General features: G+C 43.1%; 1 protein-coding gene across 8 annotated transcripts in view; it reads left to right on the top strand.

The window, feature by feature from the left end:
- The first annotated feature begins 316 nt into the window (after positions 1–316).
- The window catches only part of dip2a (disco-interacting protein 2 homolog A), a 238,931-nt gene continuing 220,191 nt past the window's right edge, over positions 317–19,056 (top strand). For 7 of the 8 annotated variants that reach the window (XM_037539171.1, XM_037539170.1, XM_037539169.1 and 4 more), the window contains exon 1: positions 320–790. In XM_037539171.1, the coding sequence (XP_037395068.1) occupies positions 664–790 (127 nt within the window). In that variant the 5' untranslated portion in view covers positions 320–663. Of the gene's footprint in view, positions 791–19,056 lie in introns of all 8 variants that reach the window. The other variant, XM_037539172.1, reaches the window with a different exon arrangement.

Genomic DNA, 19,056 nt, shown 5'->3' with positions numbered 1-19,056 from the left:
TTACAGCTGTGCCCAATTTTCGCTGCGTAATGTAATGAAATGATCAATGGAGAGGGCTTGAGCATGAAGCAGGAGCCAATCACAGCGCAGGAGGTGAGGCCTGTCGGAATACAGGTGGGGGGAATAAAAGGATTCAACCAGCCAATCCCGACGCCTGAGTCCAGCCGCTACTAGCCAATCCTAGAGGAGATGGGCGTGGTCCGCCGGAATACAGGCGGGGCACAGAAACGCCAATCCTAGAGCAAGGGCGGGGCTACAGCCAGCCAATCCCAGCGCTACTGGGCGTTGATTGCCGGAATACGGGTGGGGAAAAAAACAACACGTTCATCGCAGGGATCTGCTGCTGCTGCAATGGCGGAGTGGAGGAGTTGATCGACTTTACCTCCGTTGCTTTTTCTCTCCTTCTCCAGAGGAGATCTCATGCTGAGAAGAAGGGCCTGGAAAACAGAGGATCTGGATTCGTCTGTGCGCTTTTTTGGCTGCTCCAGCTGCTTGAAGAGCCACGCACAGCAGCCTATGCAAGACTTGCGCGCACACATCTGTATGGGAGAGCGAAGCACCACCCTTCTCTCGCCCTGCTGAGCTGAGCCCTGCTGGGGAAGGGACCCCTCATTCCTCGCCCCTGGCCCCTGGTCTGGATCTCCAGCTGCGGTCTAAGCGAGCATGGCTGAGCGCAGCTCTACCGGCTTGATGATGATGATGATGGTGGAGCCTTCGCCCGCCTTGGCTTTGACACTGCCGGCTGAGGTGCGGGAGAAGCTGGCTGAGCTGGAGCTGGAGCTTTCTGAAGGTAAGCAGGGCATGGATGTCACCTCTATGCCCTCTGTGCTGCGTGGTGGGATCTCCAAGCTGTGTCCAGTGTACCTAAGGCTGGTTGGTCCAGTGTTCTTCTGCATGGGTGCTTGACTAGGCTGAAAGGTGCCTTGGCAGAACAGGGCTGTGGTTCAGCATTGGTTGGTGAGCATCTCCGGTTATGCACAGTGTTATTATAGTCATGTTTTACTGAGTCTTGCTTTAAAGACCCGTTGAAAGCCTTCTTTATTTGGGTAAAACTCTGGTTTGACACTAACCCCAGTGGTTGGCTTGGCCTGGTCTCATTCACTGTGACTGTCTTGAGTCATGCTCAATGCAGTTTGCCTGCAGTCTTGGTTCAGATTCCCACTGAAAGCCTCCATGCATGCCTTCTGGTGTCCTGAACCCTATTAGCTTGATCGTGGAGATTAAACTGAAGCAGCTAGGTGTTCATGCATGTAGGCTGAGTGATTGCGTGCCAGCAGAAACAGAATCACCCCCATCATCCTGTGCGTCCTTTCTGTTTATGGAGGACTTGGTGCAGTGTCCCATCCCATGCCGACTTTGTGGCTCCTATCAGGAGTGCAGTCTTCCATAAATGAGCATTAGTCTGGCTCCTTGGTTGTTGTTTTTTCTTTTCAGGACACGTCAAAGCTGTTTGAAATGCAAGTTTCTGGGCCTCAGAGTGCAAAGACAGGACGTTAGACCTGAAAGAAGAAAGCGTTTTTCAGTTATTATCAGAAAAACCATCAGAAAAAGGGCAAATATGTAGATGTGCTCTTATTTACAGATTATTTGATGACTGACACTAGGCTTCATTTATGATTGGTGTAGTTTACAAAACATCAGCAGATGCCACAGATATGTACAACACCGCTCGCTGTGCTCTTCCCTGCTGCTGTTTGGCCATGTAAATGCTCAGACTAGTACGGCTGCCCTGGGATTTGCATGATCTGCTGTAGCCTGTGGACTCGCCTGGTTGAGCTGCAGTGTATCCTTTCTGTTTTTATCTGAATCTGGCCTGATAAGGCAGAGTTTCCAGCAGTTAAGCTGGTGGGGTTGGTCAGGCTTATTTGGGTTAGGTTGGAGTTTGTTGGGTTTTTGGGGGTTGGCTGCTTCTCTTGGATGGGGTGGGGGTGTTGTTCATGGATGGGTTTTTTGGGATTGGTTAAAATGAAAAGGTTTGTTGAGATTGGGTTTCGGTTTGTTGGCGGTGGTTGGCTTTGGTTTGGTTGAGTATGTTGAGGTGGTTGAGGGTGGTTGAGATTTATTGGGGTTGGCTGAGGTTTGGGGTTTGTTGGAGTTGGTTAAGACTTATTGTGGTTGACATTTTTGGGGTTGGCTCACTTTGGTTGTTTGAGGTGTGTTTGGGTGGCTGAGGTTAGGTGAGGTTTGTTGGGATATGTTGGGGTATTTTATTGAGGTTCACTGGGGCTGGTTGGCATTGATTTGAGGTTTGGTGACATTTGTTGGGGTTGGTTAGAGTTGGTTGAGATTTGTTTGGGTTTGTTGTTGTTTTTTTTTTATTTTATTCTTTTAGGTTTTTTTAGGTTTATTCTTTTTAGGTTAGGTCTTTGTCGGTTGAGGTTGGCTGAAGTTGGTTGAGGGTGGTTGAGATTTATTGTGGTTGGATGAGCTTGTTTCAGTTTATTGGGGTTGGCTGAGATATTCAGGGTTGATTGACATTTGTTTGGGTTGGCTCAGTTTGGTTGTTGTTTGGGGTTTGTTGGGCTTGATTGAGGTAATTTGGGGTTTGTTGGGATAAGTTGCTGTTTTATTGAGGTTCATTGGGGTTGGTTGGGATTTGTTGGCATTGATTTGAGGTTTAGTGAGGTTGGCTGGCTAGAGTTGGTTGAGGTTTGTTTGGGTTTATCAGGTTTTTTGGCTGTGGTTGGGGTTTGTTTGTACTGATTAACATGTTGACATGGAATGTGTATCAGGTGTCTCATACAGGAATTATGAATGAACAGTGAGGTCAAACAGCTTTCAATCCAGCAAGATTAGACGGCCTACTATAGAAACACTGATCCCATATCAGTGTATAGGATGGCTGGATGGATGGATGTACCTCATTGATTACTGAGAGGAAGTTTGGGTGCTAAAGTAGCAAAAAATCCCAATCAACGTTAATTGCACATTTACACAATGAAAAAAAACAACAACAAAGTCCTGAAGACATCAAATTGAAGCTTTCGTAGTTACTGACTGTGTGGGTAAACAGTGCATAGTGGTGTATAAGGACATAACAGAGAGCATGAATAAACAAATGGTGAGGATGCAGATCATAATAAATACTAAATAAAGCTTTCACTCTTACATGGCATCACTGGGCAGCTGATTTTTCTCTCCAGCACTTGTTCAGGACTGTTCTGCGAACGTCTGCAGATTTTGAATCAGATATGATCTTTTAAATGAATGATGTTTTCTAGAATCATCACAAGGCAGTGTGATAAATTGCTCTTGCCTTTTCGCCTGGGGATGCTGGTGGAAGTGTTGGTTTGAGCTTGCAGTGCTGAGAGAGAATGACCCTTTTTAAAAACTAGAACATGTCCTTAAACGCCTGGCAGCGAGCTAGAAGCTGCAACTGAACTAATTAGGCTGCTTGCATCTTTCCTTCTGAATCTCCACTAGCTTCCTAGCCTGCCACCACATCAAGTCTCTGAATGAATTGGAGATTAGCGCTCCATTGCAAACTTTGAAATGGGTTCTGCCGCTCATGATTAGAACTTGGAGCCACTTTATTTTCCAAGGCCTGTGGTTTCTCTTGTCATTGTGGGGCTAAAGTCTGGGGGAAATCGTTCATGAGTGCTCTGTAATTGGTTAATATCTATCAGCCACATGTGGAGAAATGTCAGAGATGCCTCACTCAGTAGACGTAATGCTGTGAGAGCTTTCTGATGTGTTGCGGTAATGACGAGCTCTTAAAAAGCCTCAGTAAGGAACTGCAGGAGGAAACAAAACCATGCTCATCAGGACTAATTGGAATTTGGTCTTAAAGTGGTTCTTTGCGGATAAATCTAATTTACATGGTTTTCCCCACTTACTCAATGTTTATTATCTGAAGTTTACTCCTTTAGATTTGCACTGGAGGCATGAAGCTAATGCTGCAGCGCATGTAGCTAATACAGTAGTAGCCGCCATTTTGGCAGGTGAATTTAACTGTGCTTTTGTCCATTTTTTGCGATGACAGTAAGTCAAGTTAGTTGTAAGGATGCAGCCTCTGAAGGCTGAATTCCCAGCCGTTACACCACTGAAAGCTTGGGGTCAGTCCTTATGTTCCTGGGCCCTTTATTTTCTGTGCAGCGCTGCCTTAACGTAATGCCTGCAGGTCAGAAATGACGTCTGACTTTCGTCGGCCCTGCAGAACGTCGCCATGTCACATTAAAATCTCATGGAGTCAAGCAGGTACAGTTTTTGAAGTCAGTTGCTCTCCATCCGCTGCATGAGCTACAACACACTTTCCTGATGTCAGAACATCACCGTCATTGGCAGGAATCTCCGATGACTTGTGTGTCACGTATGCTACTTATGTTTCTCTCCCAAAGGGGATGCCGTTTATTTTATGCTCATTTATTTGATAGCCATGACATATGGCCACCACACATTTATAGTTTTTATTTCCAGCAAAAAAAAAAAAAGTTTAGTATTTTTATGTTGAAAGAAATAATGTGCTTGTAGGTCATAATTTATTCTTTAGATTTCTTGTTACTTTCCTGGCACTATGATTATGGTTGCCTTTGTAATTTTGACTTTGTTTTCAAATATATGGTTCTCAATAAAATAGAAAGAAATAATAAAAAAATCACTCAAATTGTGGCTCTAGCCGGTATTCCCTGTGTGACCCCCCCCCCCCCCAATACACCTTAACCCATCGCCCTAGATGTTTTTTGATAATGCATTACTTAGATTTCATTTGATGTGTGGCAAAAGTCTGATATAAACTTTGATATAAGCTTCGGTATATTCTACAACAAAAAGGCAAACCATTGGCCGTTGTGGTGGGCTCATGATGGCACTGTTTTTCTGTGGCAGTAGTGTAATGAAAAGTAGTAAAATATACATTTTGACAAGTAAGAGTTCAGTATGTTTCATTGCTTTCAGCAGTAAGCGGTGAACATGTATAGGCTGCTGAGATGAGTTGGCACTATAGAGGAGCCTTTGTATACCAGTGCAAGCAAAGTCTCTCCTACATGTGCTGTAGCCGTGACTTTGAGATGTGTTTGCAGCGTTAGCAGTTCTATTTGAGATTTCACTCTGCACTGTTTGAGGCAACAGTACATGCTGCTAATAATCTTCTATTAAGTAATGTCAGCTAATATTCAGTAGCAACATTATTTGTTACCTACATTAGCATTGTAGTTCCAGTGTAACAGTGAAAAAGCACTTCTGACACCAATGTAGCTGATTGAAAATTGTGATAGAAATGGAGGGAAATGTGTAAATTAGATTTTTGACTGTTGCTTTTTATCCAGTCCAGTCTGCAATAGGTAATGACAGTACTTAAACTGGCTTGCTAGGTTTCTGATTCACAAAGTACGTTAGTGCACTGCTCCAGAAGCGGAATGGGATGTTGTAAAGTAGACCAACGACTTACTTGTTCCTGTCAAGTAATGCAGAGCAGCCGCATTCCAGAAATACCGCCGCACTGTAGCACACTGACTTCAAGTTTAAGGTGGTTTCTCATCAGGCACCTCGCCAGATTAAATTGGCCGAATGACAGAAGAGGGAGAAAATGCATGTACGTTGGCCTGCTGTGACCCATATTGCATGCGATGAGCTGCGGGACGTGGTTCTAGCTGTCACAGCAGACCTCATTTCTGCAGGCTTTAGGAAGTCTTACTGTTACTGTCTATTCTAGAGAGAGCGAGAGAGTCAGAAATAGCAGCAGAAGACATTACACAGGCCTCTCCGGGCTGGATCCTGCCATTTGAAGCAGCACAGTTATTTTACCCTGTCTTTGGTCAGAACTCTGTGGTAGTAACCCATTTACACATTCGTGAGAGGTTTAGAAGAGATTGAGAGAGAAGTTCGCCTGGCTTGCAGACACATGCCAACTCCTAAAGCAGCTGGAGTGCACACGGATGGCCTGAGGGCCAAACACAGCTACTCCTATGCAGTCTGGTTTACAAGTAGAGTTTTCTGTTGCAAAGTCAAAAAGCTGTGGATGTGGATTTTTTAACGGACTTCTCAGTTGACATGAAACTAGGCCTTATATAAACACAGTACCCCAAAAAGTTGGGACAGTGTGTGAAATGACACAAAAAACAGAACGCGGTGATTAAAGAGCTTAAAAACATATTAAAATGTAACACGGGCTCCTTGAAACATAGAACCATAGGAATATATGGCCCAGGGAACAATGAGCCCTAGGATTATAGGCCTCTTTGAACACTGGAACCTAGGCCCCTGGGAACATATAGACAGAGGAACATCTAGCCCTTGGAACACAGGACCTTGGGGACATGAGGGCCTGGGAGTATAGGTCCTCAGGGACATATGGCCCAGGGAACATAGAACCCTAGGAAAAGAAACTCCTTGGAACCTGGGCCCCTTTGAGCACAGGAACATGTAGCCCCGGGAACACAGGACTTTAAGAACATGGAGCTCTGTGAGCTTAGGTCCTTGAGAACATATGGCCCAGGGAACACAGAAACCTAGGAAAATAGGCTCCTTCAAACCTAGGACCACAGGCCCCTGGGAACATATGGCCCTGAACTTGGGAGGGTTTTCCTCGTCTTTAAACCAGGAAAACTCACTCTATAGCAGGGGTGTCGAACTCAACCACTAAAATGGCCATATTAAAAAAAAAGATCTCACCAAATACAAAGACCATCATACAACTATTGATAATCCCTGTGGTGCCAACCAGTCCTGACTGTTACCGTAGCTGCTGAGCTATAGCCTAATAAATACAACCAAGCGCGCTTTAGAGTATCTCTTACCTCAGCTGTCGAACAGAACCGTAAAGAATACAGCAGTTCTATCCTTATTCAGCTCACAATGGACTCTTTTTCTACCCTTTCAGTCAGAGAAACAGCCCAACTGAGGTTAGATAACTAGATAGACGGCTGCCTTGCTAACTTGTTGTTGTTGTTGTTGTTGTTGTTGCTGTTGTTCCTCTTCTTCCAGAGACGCCCATGTTTTTATTTAATTTCTGATTAATGTTGTGCTGTAACCCAAACTGGCCACTGTTTATTCAAAATATGCAAAAACTTCAACAGTAAAATAGAGACACTTGAATAGAACTGGAATGTTGTCAGTTTCTGTAGATGACACTGGGAGGGTCACTGTGGTCACACCACTCAGTGATGTCATTATACGGCTGTAGCTTTATTATCAGCTCTTCCAATCGTCCTCATTGCTTCATACAGAACAACTGGACTCACCTTTACGGAGAGGTGTTCATTAGCTTACCACTGTGATCTCTCACAGTTCTCGTCTAATTACTGTCCTCACACACCAGCACAAAGCGACTTTCACTCCAGATGCTGCTTGTAAGTGTCTGCTTTGGTATGACAAATCATGGGAGGATTTATTATGAGATATTTGCGGTCTAAGAGAAGAGGTCCTGTGTTTAGTAGAGATATTGTCTTCGCTTCGCTTTTGGCTTCCTGAGAACTGTAAGTCATTATAATATCCAACTTCATTGGAGCCTTAGTTAATGGTATGGTTCAAAAACACGATGGGGCTTGGAGTGCATACCGTAATTTCCTCTGGTCTGTTATTCACCACTGCGAGGAACCAAGACTCAAAATGAGAAGCTCTCTAAGAGCATAAAGAAGAACTACTGAGAGGAACCAAGACCCAAAAGGAGAAGCTCTCTAAGAGCATGAGGAAGAACCACTGTGAGAAACCAAGACTCAAAAGGAGAAGCTCTCTAAGAGCATAAAGAAGAACCACTGAGAGGAACCAAGACCCAAAAGGAGAAGCTCTCTAAGAGCATGAGGAAGAACCACTGTGAGAAACCAAGACTCAAAAGGAGAAGCTCTCTAAGAGCATAAAGAAGAACCACTGAGAGGAACCAAGACCCAAAAGGAGACGCTCTCTAAGAGCATAAAAAATAACTACTGAGAGGAACCAAGAATCAAAAGGAGAAGCTCTCTAAGAGCATAAAGAAGAACCACTGAGAGGAACCAAGACTCAAAAGGAGGAGCTCTCTAAGAGCATAAAGAAGAACCACTGCAAGGAACCAAGACCCAAAAGGAGAAGCTCTCAAAGAGCATGTGGAAGAACCACTGTGAGGAACCAAGACTCAAAAGGAGAAGCTCCCAAAGAGCATGAAGAAGAACCATCGAGAGGAACCAAGACTCAAAAGGAGAAGTGGTCGAAGAGCTTGAGGAAGAACCACTGTTATGCAGTATTATCTGGCACAGGACTGTATCCCTCAGTCTTATTGGTTTGACGGAACCCACAGTTTTATACCGTTTTCATGTTTTCGTTTATCAGTGCTCACTCACTACAATACCCAGCATGCATTACACAAAAATCCTCATATATCATGCAACCTTTTATAATCCCTGTGGTGCCAACCAGTCCTGACTGTTAGCACAGCCGCTGAGCTATAGCCTAATAAATACAACCAAGCGCGCTTTAGAGTATCTCTTACCTCAGCTGTCGAACAGAACCGTAAAGAAAACAGCAGTTCTATCTTTATTCAGCTCATAGTCGACTCTTTTTCTACCCTATCAGTCAGAGAAACAGCCCCACTGAGGTAAAATATCTCTTTTAGCTTTTAGCTTTTTGTTCTCTCCATCTGTTGAGCGATTCATGTCGTTTGAGCATCGGTTCTCTCCACTGTACTGAGGATTTGAAGCCAGTCACATGATGTTCAGCCCCTAATGAATCAACAACGTACTGGTTTAGCTGGTCACCCAGTATACACAATGTTTTGGACGCATAAAATGAAAGATGAAGAACGTGGAGATGCGTGGTTTCGCTCCGACAGCAGCGATATGCTGGTTTTGCTGCGGACCAGCTGTGCTGGTTTTTGATTCCTAGCCGTAATGTTACGTATTGAACTTCTTTCTGCAGAAACAGCCCCAAAACTCGCACTGGAGTAGATGTGTTTTTTCAGAAAGTCCCTTCCACCTTCAAGATACGTCATCAGAAGGGGGTTTCCCTGGTCTTTAAACCAGGAAATCTCACCCTAGAGCAGGGGAGTCGAACTCGACCACTAAAAGGCCCATATTTTTAATAGAGATCATCTGCGTTTTTATTTCACTTTAATCAGTGTTCTACAGTAAAACAGACACACTTGTAGGACACCTTGGAAAATGACTTGATATATTCAACATTTAAACGTCCCCAGGAGCTCAGTCCTTTAAACCTGCCTGTCTGCTTGAACTGGACCCCTGGCATCTTTTCTTCGCTGCATGTTCATGACTTGGACTAAGTTTCTGAGCGGCTGAGCCGACGTCAGGTGTAAGTGAAGCTAGTGCCCTTGGAGATATGACAGGTGTGGAACTGTGTAGAACTGTCCCATAGAAATTGTTTCGGTAGGAGAGTCAGAGCACATTACGGCGCAGTGCATGCTGGGGACTGTAGTGCAGCGTGTTGTGAAATGGGCAAACAATAGAAAATAAAAATACTTTTGAAGGCCGGAGAGGATCGTCTCGCGGGCCTGATCTGGCACACGGGCCTTGTGTTTGACATATAGGCTCTACAGTTTGTAGGATGCGTTGGGTTCTTATGCACCAGCTTCTTATTTGAGGTTTCCACCTTAAATGATGCAGCAGTTCCATTAAACGATGCTCTCACAACGTAGAACTGGAGCACCTTTTCAGGTGGAGTGTAGCATTTGAGCGAGACCTGGGTGAAAAAGAAGCCGCCTTCAGCTAAATACGTCTACAACAGATGTAGTGATGGTTACGTGTTCTATTTTCAGCCCATTGAAATGAGTCAGTTTCCTTAAATCCTCGTCTGTGGTGAAGCAGTGCTTTGTAGCTCTGTCCTGGGCAGCAGTAGATCCTACAGTATTGACCACAAAGGCTTGAGAGAGAGCCTGTGCTGCTAACATCTTAATGATTAGACTCGTTTGCATCCCTGAAGAGGACCAGCAGATTATTTTTGCTTCGTAATGTGTGGGTTAACCGAAAACAGCACGTCTGATTGCACGTATAGAAATAATTCATGGTGCTTCTTTGGCAAAGTGTGTGTGAGTATGTGTGTGTATATATGTGTGTATATATATATAATATGTACGTGTGTGTTTTCCCTGTTGTCCTGTTTGCTTTCTCTCCGCTTCATTATTTATTGATGTGTAGAGTGGTTTTAAACCCGCTCTGCTGCCTGTTCATTAACTCCATCTCTCAGCTTCATTGAACTTGATGCAGGGAATGCTGGGAGAATAGATCAGCCACTCGATCCCCTGCACAATCAATCACTATCGCAATTTAAATAACGACAAAATATCCCATTATACAAAACTCAACACACTTGTGGGGTGAATGCAAATATGAATTGATGTGTTTGGTACACGGCGTCGTTTGTAAGCACTTGTTTATCACCTGATCTCTGACGTCCTTTCTGTACCCGGCGATTTGAATATCGCTTACAAGCTTGACGTTGTAACAATAGAAGAACCCTTTTTGGTGCATAGAGAACCCTATTCAAGCTCTAGACATGAACAGAAGTCCATATGGTGAAAAATATTGTATCACGATACATTTTCAGTTTCATGATCCAGTGTACTTGTGATGTTTTGGCACACAGACTCAATGTATTATTAGTAGGACCTTTAAAAACTGCCATTAAAACTGTTATTTCACGTACTGTACTGCACTAAATCCAGTTGCACAGCTTAATTACGATCTCATTGTAACGAAACTTGGTCAGTGTTCTTTGAGTACTGCCTATAGGGGTGGGCGATATGACAAAAAATATCATGATACTTTAAAACACAATACTTTCACGATACACGACTTGCATCACGATATTTAGTTTTTTTTTAGATTAAATAACTCAGAACAGACAAAATAGGACTTAGACAGTATAGAGACACACTGCGATGTTAATGATCATGATAATATTTCTAATAATAATAAACCTACAACTACAATTGTTTTACAAACTTTACTACAGTAAATATAGTTATACAGGCCTCATTATGCTCGCTTTGTGAAAAATGTAATTAGCCCGTGTTCTTTAAGTACCGAAGACATCCACGATATAAAAGTGTGTTGCGACATAATTCATCACAATAACGATAAAATATATCATCATATTGCCCAGCCCTAACAATATCAATGGTATGGTCACAAAAGCATGTTGTTAATCATGATAGAAAACATAGATAAACGTAGATAAAAACAGTGGGTGGTGTCGTGTAGTGGGCAACGATTCTGTCTTCTATGCTGTAGGCTGGGGTTCAGTCACGCTACACTATGCTAATAACAGTCCTTGGGCAAGACTCCTAACACTACCTTCACCCACCTGTGTAGAAATCATCTGGATAAGAGCGTCAGCCAAATGCCGTGAATGTAAAAACAGTAGTTGAGCCATGGGGGTCATCGCTATGTCCATTTTTTTTCCTTTTCTCATTGCAATTTGAAGAAAACGGCACATGTTCTTCAGGTACAGTATACACTCAGTTGTTCAGTTGCTTGGTAACACAAATAGCTAATCAGCCAATCACACGGCTGCAGCTCACTGCATTTAGGCGTGTAGAGGTGGTCAAGACGACTTGCTGAAGTGCAGACCGAGCATCAGAACGGGGAAGAAAGGGGATATAAGGGGCTTTGAACGTGGCGTGGTTGTTGGTGCCAGACGGGCTGGTCTGAGTATTTCAGAAACTGCTGATCTGCTGGGATTTTCACACACAACCATCTCTAGGGTTTACAGAGAACGGTCCGAAAAAGAGGAAACATCCAGTGAGCGGTCAGTTAAGGATCCCTTATGAAAAGTGGCTGTTCCAGACTCTTGGGGCAGCTACAGAAAAAGCCCGGTCACCTTTAAGTCTCATCCAAGACCATGGAATGGGTAAGAGCGACTGGTTAGAAGATTGAAGAACTCGTGAGGTGGAATGGAAGCAGAGGAGGTCAGAGATATAGCTGGGAGCCGAGCCATGTGATGCTTTAAAAACTAATCGTAAAACTTTCAATTCTACTGGTAACCAGTGCAGTTACTTCACAATATGCCACAATATGCTTCTTTGTGTATCTCATGGACGTCGTCAGTCCTGTAAAAGACCCTGACCGGCTGCATATTTCATTACATAATATAATTAGTGCCGTTTAAGTGGAAGTATTGCTTACAGGATGTGAAATGTTGTTTACAGACCACTGTTTTGATTGTTTTTGATAGAAATTTCTGGTTCTTTTGTGAGTTCTAACTTGTCAGATGCCAGAAAAAATAAACATCGTGACACATCATGTATTGCGAAAAAGTTCTTGAAGTATCATGATATTGTTATTATTCCGTATCGCCAAGTTCTAGTTCAGGCTTTAGTGTTGACCATACTTTGGTCCAGTTTCATTCAGGCTTTAGCTTTAGCTCTCTGAATGAGTGGAAATGGTTTCCGTGTCAATTTGGCCCACGTCGGTTCATGAGTGGCTCTTGCTGTGGTGCCACTTGCAGAACCTCTGGGTGTGTCGTCTTCATTGCTCGCTGTAGCCGGAGTGTGTTGTGGCTGAGAGAGTGCTGCGGGGCAGTGAGCTCCGGCCTGCTCATTACAGGAGCTGCGCGTGAGTGTGTTATGGCTAGATGAAAGAGAATGTCTGTCTTATAGCCTCAACGTCTGAATAATTGAGTGTGCTCTCGCCGGCGCTGGACGCCCGAAGATTCTCTGCACTCAGTCTGGATCTAAAAGCATGTTTAAGCACTTCTGAGAAGAAGCTGATCGTTAAGATGAAACCGTCTGAACATCAGCATCACAGCTCCTCATGTACGGCTGGAAGTTAGTTGATGCTTAGAATCAGTTATTCTCGCGTTTCTTCAGTTTTATTTTTTGCCATGCTGTTTATGAAGCTCTGTGAAAAAGTAGTTTTGTATATTTGTCCCACGAAGTGGTTTCAGATCCTCCTTCAAAATGTAGGATCAGACCCTCCTGATGCTGCTGCTGCATAAACTCAAACTATCTAATGAACCACTGCTCCAGCTGTTTTTCCCCCTTTTGTATTCTAATATTTTGTACTAACGCTGTTTGCTGTCCGGTGTTGACCAAAGGAGGACGGGTTCCCATTCTGAGTCTTGGTTCTTCTCAAGGGTTCTTCCTTTTGCTCTTTTCCTTGCCTCTGTCACCGCTGGCGACGCTCATTTGGCCTCGGACCTGGATTTTTCTGTAGAGCTGCTTTGTGACACCACCTGCTGTAAAAAGTGCTACATAAATAAACCACTCGACTTGACAAGAAGACCATTCACCTGGGGGTGGGAATCTCTAAGCACCTCATGGTTCAAAACGATTACGATTCAGAGGCTGTGATGCGATTCTGAAATGATTATCGATGCATCATTTTTTTTCTAAGCAGGATTTCAGGGAAGATGTTGTATCTCATCTCCAACATAGTCCAAAAGCCCTGGTTCTCAGTGACTGAGAACGGATGCAAATCCTTGGCAATAAAAGTTGTGATGGAGTTTGTAATTCATGTCCGAATTGGGTGGAAGCTTTGACACCGCTTGCTCGATGGTCCTCTGTTTGGCAGCGTAACCAGTAGGAAAATGGATGGTAGCTTGTAATTAGGGTTTCTCATGTTTGTCGTTTCGAAAATATTTTAGTTTAGTGTGACACAACTTTCATATAGTGTGGCTCTTATCCAGGTCCCTTTTCCCCTGGCGTGCAGACTGCAGGTCACATAGCAACGCAGAACAGTCTCGCCTCGCTAGTAGCTACGAAAAGACAAAGAGAGAGATTTAAGACGAACATTTGGAGACGACTTGATTCATTCGTATTTATAAGCAGTGCAATTGGTTTCCTTGTATGTTAAATCTGCAATGAGAGACCATCAAACACAAAAAAATGTGAAGATGAAGTCGCTTCTCTTTCGAATTTTCCTGTTCCACCTTAAATGGTGCTGCATTTACGTATGTGCATTTACGATTTAAGGTGGAACGGGAAAAATTCGAACAAAAAGCTGGAGAACGAGAAGCGACTTCAGCCTTGTAAAACCGTCGAACACGAAGAGACGTTTTACAAGAAACTTCTACTTTTGAAGAAAAGTTTCCTGAAGGAGACGGGAGGAAAGCGGCTATAGCTGAGCTAAAGCTTAAAGCGGAGCAAAGTAGATCCACGTTTTTTAACCTATATTAGGACATGAGCACATACTGAGACGTACTGGACGTTAAACATTGTGGGTCGATTTTTGTTGAAACGGCTCTTCTGAACATTTGGGTTGTGACTCCTGACCTGACCCGGCAGAGCCGGTCGGATTTCTCACTCGTTCGGTTGTGGTGTTGTTATGTGCCGTCACAGACTGTCCGGGCGCTGCACTTCCGCACTTCCAAGTTCCGCCTTTTACGTTCCGTCAACATTACGGTATAAATTAAATATTTCGAAAATCGATTTTTGACCCTGAGGGAGAAGTGGCTTGGGAAATGGATGGATGGATGGATTTTTGACACTTGTCAATCGATTCAGAATCGTCCGAGTCCGCATCGCGATGCAGCTCAGAATTTTTACCCCCGCCTCTACGTTCACTGAAGGAAGAAGGTTTTTTCAGCACCTCTATGACTCACAAAAGAGGCAACTGTGACTCAATAAACGACTCAAAAGTAATGCAGTTCATCGCAGTTCATCACTTGAATTGTTTCACAGCACCACTGAAATTACAGCATGATTTTATTGTCACTTTATCAACATCCTTTTGTTAGCATCCAGACTCCAGGACTTTACTTATCTGTTTATGTGCCGTTATATGTGTGTATATTGAGTATGTTTAACCGTGGCTCAGCCAATCAAATCTGTTTTATAAAGGAGCACAATCATCGCCTTCATCTGAGAGCTCTTCTGACGGTTGGGGTGGGAAGGTGAGGTGATCCTGCTTTAGAGCAGAAGGTTTAGTGATGTTGGGTTGTTTCTGGCAAGAACTGACCATTTCGTGAAGCCGTTGACCTGGATTTGGTTCAGTGGCTGAGAGATGGATCTAAATGAGTGGGAAGATGAAAGATCCATGTTGGCTCCTGCGGGGGGACTATTTTCACCGGGATTGTATTTCCCCTCACATTTCTCTTCTCCCTGTACCATATACAATATTCCTGGACAGTACGGAACACTTTTGCGTCACTGCATTTGTGTGTGTGTGTATGTATGAATGTATTTATGTAGTTAATGTAATTAAATTGTACTTGTTTTTACACATTTTTCTCTTTTATTTTACGTGATTTATGTTTTGACAAAGACAAATCACTCTTCTTGTGCTTTGGGGACACAGCACACATACAGTTTTGGGTTATCCTAGCAATAGGCTTGGAAAACCTTAGCAACTGCCTAGCAACGGCCTTGTAACACCTTAGCAACCACCTGGAATACTATTGCAACAGCCTTGCAACACTTTAGAAACCATCTGGGATACCATAGCAACAGCCTTGCAACACCTTAGCAACCACCTAGAATACCACTGCAACATTATTTTATTTATTTTTTTCATTGCAAGTCACTGCATCCAAGTGTTGCACAATAATGAAGGATGTTCAGTTAAAACTCATTTTTATTCAGATTTATTTTCAGTTTGCTGCATATATTCTGGCGTGTTTGTTTCAATAGGTAAAAAAATGCAAACAACAAAAGACGTTGTCCAAAGTAATGTATCATACATTCAGAGAAGAGTGATGATAAAACATCTAGACTATTAATAATAATAGTAATAATAATAATCAGCTATAAATGTCATATAATATACAACTACCAGAGACCCTCCAGTAATCTTATCAGTGTCCTGTTACAACCAAAAAAGGACAGTTTACCGTAGTTTAATTGAAATAAACACTAGTGTTTTTTTTTTTGTTCACTGAAGAGTGAGCAGTAAAACGTCTTGAGCTACGTTCACATCACAAGCCTTGTTGCTCAAATCTGATTTTTGGCTGAAATCTGATTTCTCTGACACGATGGGGGGGGGCACATGAATTCCGATCTGAGCGTCACATTAAGTTCGCACAGCCACAGATGGGATACGTAACCAATATAGGACCACGTGTGAAAGCCGTTCAGGTCAGATTTGAAAACATCAGATTTGTGTCCACACAGCCCTGAAAACATCAGATCTGAGTCGCATCAGGGCAAAAGATCAGATTTGTGTCCACATAGCCCTGAAAACACCAGATCTGAGTCCCATCAGGGCAAAAGATCAGATTTGTGTCCACATAGCCCTGAAAACACCAGATCTGAGTCCCATCAGGGCAAAAGATCAGATTTGTGTCCACACAGCCCTGAAAACATCAGATCTGAGTCCCATCAGGGCAAAAGATCAGATTTGTGTCCACACAGCCCTGAAAACATCAGATCTGAGTCCCATCAGGGCAAAAGATCAGATTTGTGTCCACACAGCCCTGAAAACACCAGATCTGAGTCCCATCTGGGCAAAAGATCAGATTTGTGTCCACACAGCCCTGAAAACACCAGATCTGAGTCCCATCAGGGCAAAAGATCAGATTTGTGTCCACACAGCCTTGAAAACACCAGATCTGAGTCCCATCAGGGCAAAAGATCAGATTTGTGTCCACACAGCCCTGAAAACATCAGATCTGAGTCCCATCAGGACAAAAGATCAGATTTGTGTCCACACAGCCTTGAAAACACCAGATCTGAGTCCCATCTGGGCAAAAGATCAGATTTGTGTCCACACAGCCCTGAAAACACCAGATCTGAGTCCCATCTGGGCAAAAGATCAGATTTGTGTCCACACAGCCCTGAAAACACCAGATTTGAGTCCCATCTGGGCAAAAGATCAGATTTGTGTCCACACAGCCCTGAAAACACCAGATTTGAGTCCCATCTGGGCAAAAGATCAGATTTGTGTCCACACAGCCCTGAAAACACCAGATCTGAGTCCCATCTGGGCAAAAGATCAGATTTGTGCCACTTCATCCTGGCAATGTGGACTTGGCCCTATTACTGATTCCTGACTCTGCTGCTTCCTGATGGGAAGCTGTGTAACTCACTCTGTTCTGTCTGTTCTGTTTATTTTCTCTCGTTGTTCCTCCTCATCTCCGTAATTCAGTCTCCCTGCTGCCTTTTCTTGCTATTATCAGGCTCAGAATCACGTGAGAATCATTTTGCGTGATCGGCCGTCACGCGTACTGATGAGTAGAGAGCTAACGAAGGGAAACAATGTAATGTCTGTGTGTGTGAAGTGTGACTGTGCTGAGCTGCGAGTGAGCAATGAATAATGAAAATCTGAATAATAAAGAATTATAATTGTTAGAATTAAGTAAATTAAACACCGTAGTTCAGCTTAAAAGCTCGTTTCTGCTACAGTACAGCAGTTTGTTTGCTAACCTCAAAAGTTTGAGTGTATTTCATGTGTAACATAATGTAAACTTTCAAACAACGGAAAAAGTTTTAAAACTTTATTTGAGGCGACAAATTACCTCTAAAAGTTTGAGTAAACTGACTGGTTTGCGGTGAGGTAATTTCAGGACATTGTAAATTTCCTTCATTCATTTTATTCTAACACATTGAACACATCACTCTGTATTGCCTGTTTGCTGTGCATTGTACTGATGGATTTTGCGCTGTTTCTGTGCCAAAATTCAGTGTCACAATATTTGACAAGTACAACCACATTTCCAGAAAAGTTGGGACGCTGTGCAAAATGTAAAATCCCAAAAAATGCAATGATATGCAAAACATTTAAACCCTGTATTTAAAGGCAGATACTACAAAGACAACATCTCAAATGTTGAAACTGAACAATTTTCTAATTTTTTGAAAAATATTTGCCTGTTTTGAATTTGATGCTGACAAGTTCCAAAAAAGTTGGGACACAGGCCTGTTTACCATCACCTCTTCTTTTAACAGCACTCTGTAAGTGTTTGGGAACTGAGGAGATGCTGCTGACGTTTTGAAAGTGAAATGTTTTCCTGTTCTTGTTTTGATACAGGATTTCAGCTGCTCCACAATTTGGGACCTCATTTTCTTTTATTTTTCACGTCGGAATGCAGCCAATATTTTCTGTTGTGACAGGTCTGGACCGCAGGTAGGTCAGTTTTGCACCTGGACTCTCTTAATACTGAGCCATGCTGCTGTCATACATGCAGAATGTGGTTTGACATCATCTTGTTAAGATAATCAAAGCCTTCCCTGAAAAAGACGTCGTCTGGATGGCAGCAGATGTTGCCAAATCATGTTTATATCATTCAGCATTAATGGTGTCTTCACAGATGAGCACGTCACCCATGCCATGTGCACTAATGCCCCCCTAAACCATCATGAATACTGGCTTTTGAGCTGTGCGCTGATAACAGGTCTGAGTGGTCTTTAGTTTGGAAGGCACCGTGTCACTGATGCCAAAAAAGAATTTCAAATGTTGATTCGTCGGACCACACGACACTTTTTCCACCTCCCCTCAGTCCATTTTAAATGAGCTCTGGCCCAGAGAAGGCGGCAGCGTTTCTGGATCCTGTTTATATACAGTTTTGTCTTTGTGTTTGAGTTTTAATTATGATTTATGGATGCAGTGATGAACTGTTTTCACACACAGTGGTTCTGAGAAGTGTTTCTGAGCCCATGCAGTGATCTTTCACTGCAGAATCATGTGTGATTTTAATGCAGTGCTGCCTGAGGGCCCAAAGATCACGGCCAGCAGATATTGTTTTTTTGGCCTCATCCCTCACAGACAGAGATTTCTCCAGATTCTCTGAGTATTTTAATGATATTCTGTACCGTAGACGATGAAAAGCAGATGTTCTTTGCTATTTTATGTTGAGAAACTTTCTTCTTGAATTGTTGCTCTATTTGATGGTGCAGTCTTTCACTGATGGAGTGGTGAACCTCCTCGTTATCCTTTCTTCTGAAAGACTCTCTGGGATGCCCTTTTTCTACCCGGTGGTGTTATTGACCTGTTGCCAGTTAACCAATAGGTGTGTTTTTTAGCATTACACAACTTTACCAGTCTTTTTTTGCCCTATCCCAACTTTTTTGGAACGTGTTGTGGGCATCAAATTCAAAATGGGCAAATATTTGTTAAAAAAAACAATAAAATTTCTCAGTTTTAGCTTTTGATATGTTGTGTTTGTACTACTGTAAATGAAATACAGTTTAAATGATTTGAACATTGTCCCATTCTGTGCTTTTTTGCTTTATAGACCTGTGCTGAGGGCTGTGACTATCTGCTA

The sequence above is a fragment of the Pygocentrus nattereri genome, chromosome 6 (genome assembly GCF_015220715.1).
Source record: "Pygocentrus nattereri isolate fPygNat1 chromosome 6, fPygNat1.pri, whole genome shotgun sequence".
Taxonomy (NCBI): domain Eukaryota; kingdom Metazoa; phylum Chordata; class Actinopteri; order Characiformes; family Serrasalmidae; genus Pygocentrus; species Pygocentrus nattereri.
Note: the sequence above shows the minus strand (reverse complement) of the source record. Positions and strands in the feature narration are given on the sequence as shown.